General features: G+C 54.1%; 1 protein-coding gene across 5 annotated transcripts; it reads right to left on the reverse strand.

Annotated features, from left to right (window-relative positions):
- Positions 1 to 1,850: 1,850 nt before the first annotated feature.
- LOC140656661 (uncharacterized) lies at positions 1,851 to 10,186 on the reverse strand. 5 transcript variants are annotated; one of them, XM_072872648.1, is made up of 7 exons: positions 9,816 to 10,178; positions 9,076 to 9,222; positions 5,348 to 8,936; positions 4,453 to 4,722; positions 3,513 to 3,617; positions 3,000 to 3,046; positions 1,851 to 2,705 (listed from the first exon to the last, which is right to left on the reverse strand). In XM_072872648.1, the coding sequence occupies exons 3-7, from the start codon at positions 5,478 to 5,480 to the stop codon at positions 2,517 to 2,519; spliced, it is 744 nt and encodes a 247-aa protein (XP_072728749.1). In that variant the 5' UTR covers positions 5,481 to 8,936; positions 9,076 to 9,222; positions 9,816 to 10,178; the 3' UTR covers positions 1,851 to 2,516. The 5 variants fall into 5 exon arrangements, with proteins under 5 accessions (XP_072728749.1, XP_072728747.1, XP_072728748.1 ...); XM_072872646.1 differs by having other exon boundaries at positions 5,348 to 5,567; positions 6,041 to 9,222; XM_072872647.1 differs by adding an exon at positions 9,411 to 9,629 and having other exon boundaries at positions 5,348 to 9,222.
- Between the last annotated feature and the right edge of the window lie 107 nt (positions 10,187 to 10,293).

Genomic DNA, 10,293 nt, shown 5'->3' on the forward strand with positions numbered 1-10,293 from the left:
ACCTGCCCACTTCATTTAGGCCTTCCCTTTCTAAGCTGGGGCACCCCTAGGGATCCTCCTCCTCCTCCTCCTCCTCCATGGTTGCAGGTACTCAGGAGGAGGCTGGCAAGGATGTCCTCCAGTTTGGTGGAGCCTGGTTCTGCTCTGCATCCCTGGACAGCATCCCCCAGCAACCTTGATACCTCTATGAGCCTCCCCGGTTCAATACTTTGACCCTCACATCCCACCCCCTTTTCCACTGAATCATAGAATCATTAAGGTTGGAAAAGACCTCTAAGATCATCTAGTCCAACCGTCAGCCAAACACCTCCATGCCTACTAAACCATGTCCTGAAAGTGCCACATCTACACGTTTTTTGAACTCCTCCAGGGATGGTGACTCCACCACCTCTCTGGGCAGCCTGTTCCAATGCTTAACCACCCTTTCAGTAAACAAATTTTTCCTAATATCCAATCTAAACCTCTTCTGACGCAACTTGAGGCCATTTCCTCTCGTCCTATCACTTGTTACTTGGGAGAAGAGACACCCACCTCACTACAACCTCCTTTCAGGTAGTTGTAGAGAGCGATAAGGTCTCCCCTCAGCCTCCACTTTTCCAGACTAAACAATCCCAGTTCCCTCAGCCGCTCCTCATAAGACTTGTTCTCCAGACCCTTCACCAGCTTCGTTGCCCTTCTCTGGACACGCTCCAGCACCTCAATGTCCTTTTTGTAGTGAGGGGCCCAAAACTGAACACAGTATTCGAGGTGCGGCCCCACCAGTGCTGAGCACAGGGGCACGATCACTTCCCTACTCCTGCTGGCCACACTATTCCTGATACAAGCCAAGATGCTGTTGGCGTTCTTGGCCACCTGGGCACACTGCTGGCTCATGTTCAGCTGGCCATCAACCAGCACCGCCAGGTCCTTTTCTGCTGGACAGCTTTCCAGCCACTCTTCCCCAAGCCTGTAGCGTTGCATGGGGTTGCTGCGGCCCAAGTGCAGGAACCAGCACTTGGCCTTTTTAAACCTCATACAATTGACCTTGGCCCATCGATCCAGCCTGTCCAGATCCCTCTGTAGAGCCTTCCTACCCTCAAGCAGATCAACACTCCCGCCCAATTTGGTGTCATCTGCAAACTTACTGAGGGTGCACTCGATCCCCTCGTCCAGATCATTGATAAAGATATTAAACAAGACCGGCCCCAAAACTGAGCTCTGGGGAACACCACTTGTGACCAGCCACCAACTGGATTTAACTCTATTTACCACAACTCTCTGGGCTCGGCCATCCAGACAGTTTTTTACCCAGCGAAGAGTACACCTGCCTAAGCCATGAGCTGCCAGCTTCTCTAGGAGAATGCTGTGGGAGACAGTGTCAAAGGTTTTACTAAAGTCCAGGTAGATAACATCTACAGCCTTTCCCTCATCCACTAGGCGGGTCACCTGGTCATAGAAGGAGATCAGGTTGGTCAAGCAGGACCTGCCTTTCATGAACCCATGCTGGCTGGGCCTGATCCCCTGGTTGGCCTGCCTGTTGAGCACACTCAAGATGAACGGCTCCATAATTTTCCCCGGTACTGAGGTCAGGCTGGATGCTCCCCCCAAATATTTGGGATTTTTTTCCCCTATTTTTCCCTTTCTGTAGCCCTTGCCTGTGTCTTCCTGGCCACGTGTGACCTGAGCTCTGCCCCCAGGACACCGGGGGCAGAGCTCCACCACCACTGCTTTGGGGATGTCCCCCATGGGTAGCTGCTCTGAAACTGGACTGAGTGGGGAAACCAGAAAGTCTCCAGGGCTTGGTGAATATTCCTGCCGGACTTCAGCTGAGTCTCCATCAGCAGTACAGAACTGGAAACACTGAGGGCAAAAACATCACCTTTTATTTTCTTTTTTTTTTTTTTTTGTCCAAATTACAGGAAAGCTCCACATGCATGAGTATACCTGTCCACTCATGGTATGAAGCAAATCCATGTAGATCACTGCAGCAGAACCAGTGTTGCACCTCTGCGAAGCAAATGATGCCTTTCCATCTTTGCTCCTTGTGTTTCGAGCGAGTGAACCAGAGCAAGGTCAACCCACATAACAGCAGGTACCTGCTCCGGAGAAAATCCAGAAAATCGCTCCAGGACTTTTCCAGTGCTGAGAGGAGCTTCTCATGGCCACCCCACCCAGCATGTCCAGCACCAAGGGGAAACCAAGTGCTTCCTGGACCATGGTGGCCACACGGTGCACGGTGACATTGCTGAAACACGGAGCAAGTTGCTAGAGGAGCCCGTCAGTGACAGGAGACTGTGAAAGGAGTTGATGAGGCTTGGCAGTGCTTGGGACTGCAGGAAGGCAAGGGGAAAAACAGCTGGAAGAGCCCTGTCCTCACCACGAGAGATGGCTTCTTCCAGGGGAACATAAAGCACAGTGGTGCAGCCATTTGGGTGTAAATAGGTGGCTTTGATTGCCAAGATTGCACTTCTGTACGAGCTAACTCCTAGTTTTCGGGGATGATGACCCTGACAGGCATACAACAAGCTGCTCATCCCTCATTTGCCCTCTCCCTCCGGGGAGACATCCACCCCTGTGTTGGCAGCACTGGCATCCCCACCGCTCTGCTTTTGTTGTGATGGTTTGATCTTGGTGTAAATGATGTCAGAGGAGGTGGGTTTTGTCCCATTCTTTTCAAACTTCAGGTTGGCATAGGTAAGGTCCTCGGTCCCTATCACTGGGGCTGCCTGCAGGGGAAAGAGCAATGAGTAGAGCCCTGGCTTTCCCTTCTACATCTCCCCTGCTAATATTTTTCCACTGGCACTATTTGCATTGCCCACGCATTATCCAGCTTGCTCAGAGGTGCCACCTACACAGAAGCTCGTAAGCCCCTATTTAATAGGAATTAATGTGTTTAGGACCACGTTTTCAGAAAGCAAAGATGATTTTACTCTGAAATCCTTTAAATGGGTATTCAACAGCCAGTGCTTTTTTTTTACAGGAAGAAGGAAACGATACGTGCAAAGCCCTCCCTGGCTTACCATGCTGAGCTGGTTCCCCTCCACCACTTGCCTGCTTGTGAGCTTTCCTGAAAAAGGAAACATAGTTTAAATAGTAGTTAAAATAATGATAACGATCATTATTTTAAATGAAGAAAACATCTGCATTGGTCCTGCTTTTGTTGCAGGAGAGGATGGGGCTCTGCGGCTGGCTGGCTCTGAAGATGGCTAAGGGGCAGGAGGGGCTGGAGAAGAGCTCTGAGCTGGACACTTCTGGAAATGTGCAAGACCTGTTTCACTTGCACCACGGCTTATGCCATAACCAGGTCTCACCAGCAACTGGCCAGAGGGAAGGGAGGGGGTGAATCTTCTCCCCACCCTAGGACAGCTTGTCCAGGAGGACAGACTCGTGCAGGGAACACCAAGTGAGCAGGAGCTCACTTGGATATCGAAGATGGACACCTCCAAAGCCTGGGCTTGTCCAGACCAGCAGGTGAGGAAGAGATGCTACCGGCTCCCACAGGAGATGGAGGCTCGGCACGGGCTTAGCCTTACCTTTTCTGTTCCTTCTGCACTGCCACAGCAGAAGGCCAATTATCGGCATGTAAAGAAGCGTCCCAATCACTAAGCCGAAGATGATACACAGGAGGAAGTTGAGTCCTGCACACACAACCATCACAGAGGCATCCGTGAGCCGCCATCCCACTGTGCAGGGATGCGTGCTGTCATTGCCTCTTTCAAGGCGGGGCCATTCTTGTCCAAACTTGGGCTTCCAGACCCTGAACAACCTGCAGCCCCCACAGCCCCCAGATGCTGACAAAATCCTGTGGGGAACAGTCTCCAAAAAGTCACCCAAACTCATCCAAACTCAGCCAGGGGGGTGGTCGGAGCATCAGAGCGCCTTCCCAGCATCACAGCCTCTAATCCACTGGTGCCTACTCCCATTTGCCAGTGGCTCCCACCCACTCATGGGAAAACAGCAGGATGTGTTTCCCCCCTTGCTGCTCCTCTTTCTCCCTGAGGACCCCTCCTGCCCCTAACTCTTGCAGCCACAGGGCTGTGGGGACTCAGCTGTCCAGGTCTCCTTCTCGGTGACATTGGTCTGAGGTGCCCCAGGGCCACAGCCTGGAAGACAGAAACACAAGCGAGAGACTGCCCAGAGGCAGAGGACACTGCTCCCTGCTCTGCTTTGGGGCAGGGACCTGGACCCCACACCCCTGGCTGTTCCACTCCTGCCACCGCAGCTCCAGCCAGCTCAGCTTTCAGCTGACATGCTGCACCTGGAGGATGTGGCACATCCTATTTCAAGGACCCAATGGCCAAGCAGCTCCATGGTAGGATGCATCTGCCAAAAGGGCCATGCTGAGTCAGCTCCTCCAGTGCCCGGGATGCTTTTGGGGGAAATGGTGCACAGGGGTACCGGGGGGAGTGTTCATCATAGCATCCTTCAGTGCCCTCTCATCACCCCCATGAAAACAGAAGCAGTGCCACTTACTGGGAACTGTCCCTTGCATGCTGTTTCCAGTGTCCGTCAAGTTTGTTCCTGTGATGAACACCCTACACCCACAGATTCCCATGTTGGCTGCACGCACGCCGGGGCTGGTAAGATTGGTACAGTTTTCTCCCAGAGCCATGGTGTTGGTTTGATTCCTCTCCTCCAGACCTGCAGGTTTGTACCACTTCACATGTACCATGAGATCCTCTGACCAAATCTTGAACCTGCACTCCATGGTGATGACTGACTCTTCTGGCTGGCTGACTGTCCCTGGAAGAAACAAAAATGTAAGTGATAAGTGAAATATGAGTCATATATATGACCTTGCAGGGGTCATATCCCACTGGCACGTGTCGCTCATGCAAGACACAGTGAAGTAACTGTCCTTTTCTCCAGCAGCTGATGCTCTTTTCCAAATCTGGCTGCTAAACATTCCTCAACGCTGAACGTTGAAATGTTGCACATTGATTAGTGCCACCCAATGCTGTGCAGCGCACAAGCATTTCTCTGTCTCAGAAAGGACTGAAAATGGGAGGATTGGGGCAAGACACCTCCTCCTGCAGCCTAGACAGAAGGGCCTTCTGGCACCCGAGCAGGACATGCCACTGAGGCCACAGGCTCAGGCTCCACCATTTCATGGAGTGTGAGGTGGGACTGGGGGGCTAGCTGTGGGGAAATGGTCAGCCCTAGAGAAGCAAATAAAATGTAGTAGACCCCCTGCAGCCTCTCTGGCTTCATTGCATCCCCTAATGCTCACTCTGGAGTACTTCAGAATCACTCCTGAACCTCTGAGCTGAAGTCACTTTACACCTCAGCAGAGTCCTCCCTCTCTTCTCTCCCTTCCTCAGTCCTTTCTCTCCGCTCCCGTGAGTGTTGGTGGGCTTGTGTGTCTTACCTTGGTTGTTCGGTTTGGAATGTCTGTTCTCAGAGATGTTCCTCGTGTTCTCCATCCTGCATGTGTATGTTCTTGTATGTGCTTTTTTCACATTGGTGACAATGAGCTGGGCAGAACCCTTACCCTTTCTCATCTCCACACCACCTTCGTTCTGCTTTTCTCCATTGTTTCGGGTGGTATTACACCACTTCACCTCCCCAGCAATGCTGCTCGAGCCTGTCTGGAGCAGACACTGCAAGATGAGATCTAACTCCACTGATGCATTGATTGTGGCTGAAACCTGGTGAGCAAGTCCGGCCAAAAAAAACCCCAACCACGGAGGGTTGCGTTTGTGTTAAGGAATATCTGCATCCTCCATGTGAAGCTGACCCCCTTTGCAGTCATCAGGCTTATAAGTATCTCTGTTTCCTTCCCCCCCTCCAACTGTTTTCTCTCCCTGCTGCTGAAGGTGATGCTGGTTCAAAGCCCAGAGCCTGAAATTGTGTCCCCGTGGGCAGAGCCCGCAGCCTGGGCACAGGCAATTGCAGAGGGGACCCCCTCCGCAAGGCACATGGCGAGGTGCTGGTGCAGAAGGGGGGGTTAAATGCTGCAAGAGGAGAGGGAAAAGCAGCAGCAGCCATGTCCCAAACCTCCTGCAGGCATATGCAAAGACAGAAGAGTTCAGAGCAGAGGCGAGGGCACAGGGGGACTCACCAGTGGGCAGCCAGGCAAGGAGCAGCAGGGGCAGAAAGCCACTGGCTAGCTGGACCTCCATGCTGTCTATCTGACAGCCTCGTGGCGATGATGCTGGGCGTCCAGCAGGATCGGCTGGGAAGTTCCCGTCTCTCACTGCAGCACGAGGGTCACTGCTCAGCTGGGGCAAGCTGCAGCCCTGCTGGGAGCTCGCCTCCTCACCACTCAGCCAGGCAGTTCCCTCTGCGCTTGCAGGCTTCCCCTCTCTTCCCCTTCTCTTGCTTCAGCCTGATTTTTATCTCCTCTCTTCGCTGTTTGATTCCTTCTGCAGTTTCATCCAGGCCACGTGCTCTTGGCCCTGAGATGGACCCAAATAACGCAGCCGAGCACCGCTGATGGCCATCTCCCAGTATTGTAGGTTGGCCATTTCCCAGTAGGTTGCAGCCCAGTAGCTCCCTGTCCCCAGCAAGGGCAGGCGCAGGGGAAAGGGCTTCCCCAGTTTCCTACAGTGCTGCCTCCCTGCGTCACCCGAGTCCTTTTTGTTTTACACCAGAGAACGGACTCCTGGGAGAAAGTGATGCTGCTGTCACAGCGGGGTGACAGGGTGATGTCTGCCCTGTCTGGCGTGCTAGCTGAGGCTGGGTTAGGATCTACACACCCTGCCGGCCCCCAAACACCAAGGACCGCTGTGGTTTGATGTGGGGATGGGCTTGGTTGGAGCTTTCTGGTTGCTCACACGTGGGATGTACAAGCCGCAGCCAGGCTGGGACCAGGCCCACCAACCCAGCTCTGGCCATAAGCACCCAGGTCCTGGCTCCTGCCCTGCAGGGATGGGGTGCTCCAGGCAGTCCCCCACATCCCCCTGCCCCCTCCGGCTGAAGACATGTCCTTTCCTCCCCTGAGCTGCATCAACCAGGCCAGACACTGGAGGGATGTGGGAAGCACAGGCAGTGGGTGCAGGCCCCTCTGTGTCCCCAGCCTCCATGGGTGCAATCTCTGCTGCTCCCCACAGGCTTTCCGCTGCCTGTCACTGCTCTTCCTCTTTTGTGCTCACAGCAAAACCTACTCCCACCTGCCATTTCCTCCCCTTTAGTTTCCTGTCAGCATTTCCAGTAATCACCCCTGCCCCATTTTGAAGCCGGACCCGACATCCTCCCTTCTCCAAAGGCAGCATCCCCCACATCCCCACATTACATGACCCCACCTCACCACTGACCTCCTCCCATTTTCTCTGCCCCCTTCCTCCCATCCCTGTTTTCTCTCCGTTTTCCGAGATGATGAAGCCCAAATTGAGCATGCGGGATGGGGGCCCACCACCACAGCCCTCCCCAAAAAAGAGTCTGGGGAGCAGTATCCTACTGGGACCATCTTCTATCACCAGTGAGCATGGTCCCAACACCACCTTCACCACAGCACGGGGAGGAAAAGAGGACAGCAGAGCCTGTCCCGCAGGGATGCTCCCGGGTCGAAGACTGAAGGACGGTTGCAGAAAGCAAGGGATGCTGAGAATTTGGGAACACTGGTGTGCCCCTGGGCTGATCCTGCACCTCTCCACATGGTGGGTGTGCTCCCAAAGCCCCATGGGCATCTCTGCCAGGGAGACGGCAGAGTCCTAGACACATGGCTTTGGCTGCAGCTCTCTGCACCATGGGTCTCCCCTGGACTCCCCGTGCCCGGCATGCACAGCCCAGCCACATGTGTCTCTTGGAGGAAAGGGTCTTTGCTGGAGCTTTTCTCCACCAGCCAGTGGAACCTCCTGGCTGAAGCACAGCTGAGGTCTCATCTGGAAACCGACCCACATGGGGAAACAGCAACATCAGCAGGATATTTGCTGATTGGAGGGTCATAAACAAAATTCTTGTGGTACACGATTCACAAGAATGACAAGCAAGAGGCTCTGTGTCTGTCTTGCTCTCCTCTCTGGACTTCTTCATCTCTTCCCATGCTCATTTTGATGTTCAGTTCCTCTCTGCACTCGAGTCTTCCTCTCGTCTCACCTCATGACTGAGCGACAACGTGTACTTGTTGCTTCCTTCCCTTTCATTTCTATTCTACTTCTCACATTCGCTAGCACTGATGAAGCCAATCAAACACAAGGTGAACTCCTTCATGCTCTCCCCCATCTCAGAGACGTCAGCACCGAGGATCCTGGAGCAGGCAAAGCTGGCAGTATATCTCTTGCCACAGGTGAGGCAGGCAGGACCACTGAGCCATGGACGATCAGCACAGTGGGGAAGGATGCTACATGCCCCCAGCCTTGCCCTGCCCCATCTCCAGGCATGGACACCAGCTGGAAACCATGGCAGGAAAGCAGCAGAAGAGGTGGGTGCCCACATTCTCCTGTCCAAGACCTGCTGCAAAAGCTTCTACCAAGATGCTGCGACCCAAGTGCAAACACCAAGGCAACTGAGCGTGACTGTCCATCCTGCTCCATGAGTACTGCACATAAGTACAAGCCTTTGTACTGTACAAGCCTCAGTACAGTCTGAGTACTGTACTCAGTACTGGAGAGGGCAGAGCAGCATGACGCCCAAAGAGTACCCAAGCCTCAGTACTGTACTGTAATGTACAAGCCTCAGTATTATGGGCTGCCCTTGGCAAGTTGGATTCTCCAGTCGATTAGGATAATTTTCTATATCCCAATTAGGAGAGCAGGAGAAACAGGAAGATTGTTAACACAAGCCTCATCTAACTCCAGAGCCCAGGTTGGGTTTCCTGGCCTGGGGAAATGAGAATGAGTCAATTTTAACTGTAACCTGAGCACATCAGCTGTGGGGGGCTATCTGTAGATGGTAGAACAAAGGTTTCAGCTCTTTCTTCTAGGTATATCCATCGCCCTCTTCATTGCCCCATTGCACCCAGTGAGGTGCAGAGCCTCACTGGGTCAGTGGCCTCAGCACCCCAAAAAGTCACAGATCTGCAGCGAGAAGGTGCAAGAGCTCAGTAAGAACACATCAGTGATAACAAGAACTGTGAACTCTTCCCTTTCCATGCACAGCCTCCTCCTCCCTCATGGACCTGCATGCATATCCCCAGGGACCAGGGCTCAGCATGACCTTCTCCAGCTAGGGCAGTGCCTTCCCAGCCTTCCCAACTGCGGTGCCAATGGAACTGAGGATTAAGTCTTGCCTACTGCCGACTCCACAGAGCTCCTCTCCTACCAGAGCCCCTTCCAGCTCCATGGCAACATTTCATGATGCTGTCTGCAAAGGAGAAAAGAGAGCAGGAAATTACAATGCTGTTAATAACACGAGGTGCCCCGTATTGTCAGGCAGCTACACCATGCTTTACACAGTATATAAAGCAAGACAGAGGCTGCAGAGTTTCTCAGCAGCTCCCTGCTCCTTTGCAGTGAACCAGGGAAATACAAAAGGTGCTCAGGAGCGCCTGCCTCATGTCCTGCCACCGAGGTCTTCCTCTCCTGTGCAGCCTGTTGGGAGCAGGTGAGGAGCCTCCTGTGCAATGCTGGGAGGGGATGAGGAGCAAGGCTGTCCTTAGATGAAGCATGATGGCTGTACAGGGGCTCTTTGGGCATCATGCTGCTCTGCCCTCTCCAGGGTCTCCAAAACTACGGCTTCAGTTGCTGAGCAGAATCCTGCTCTCAGCCTGCCTGTAACAAGGAACTTCTCTGAGCAACGGAGACTTGCAGTGAGACATGGATCCCCTGAGCCAAAGACTACACCCAGGAAATCTCACTGCATGAGTTCCCGAGGCAGATGGAGGAGCTGACAGGGCTCAGAGGCACATTGATCTGAAATCCCAGTCTCAGGACCTCCCACCCAGAGCCCTCACTGACCTGGGCCGGGCAAGTACCAGCCTGCAGTACATCTCGGTGAAGCCATCAGCAGAAGCACAAGTGCAAAAGTCCCTGGGAGTGCTGGTGGACACCAAGCCGAACATGAGCTGCAAAGAAGACTCGTGGTGTCCAGGGCTGCCTTAGGCAGAGCATTGCCAGGCGGTGGAGGGGGACGGGTCCTGCCACTGGCGGGGCCGCCCCTGGAGTGCTAGGCTCCCCAGTACATCCCCGTCTCCCCTGTACTGCGGAGATCAGCGCGGGGCGATACAGGAGGGACCGCAGCAACCCTCCTAGGAAAAGCGCGGCGGAAGCTAATCAATGAGATGACGACGCGCCACGCCGACCTCCTACTGGCTGCCGGCGCTGTCCGTCGGCCGAAGGCCCGACCCCCCCCCCCCCGCCCCTGCCCGACCGAGGGATAGGCCGCCCTCCACGCCGTGGGGGAAGCCGCCTCGGACGCCGCCATTTTCGGAGCCGC

Source organism: Ciconia boyciana, chromosome 9 (assembly GCF_034638445.1).
Source record: "Ciconia boyciana chromosome 9, ASM3463844v1, whole genome shotgun sequence".
Classification (NCBI taxonomy): Eukaryota; Metazoa; Chordata; class Aves; order Ciconiiformes; family Ciconiidae; genus Ciconia; species Ciconia boyciana.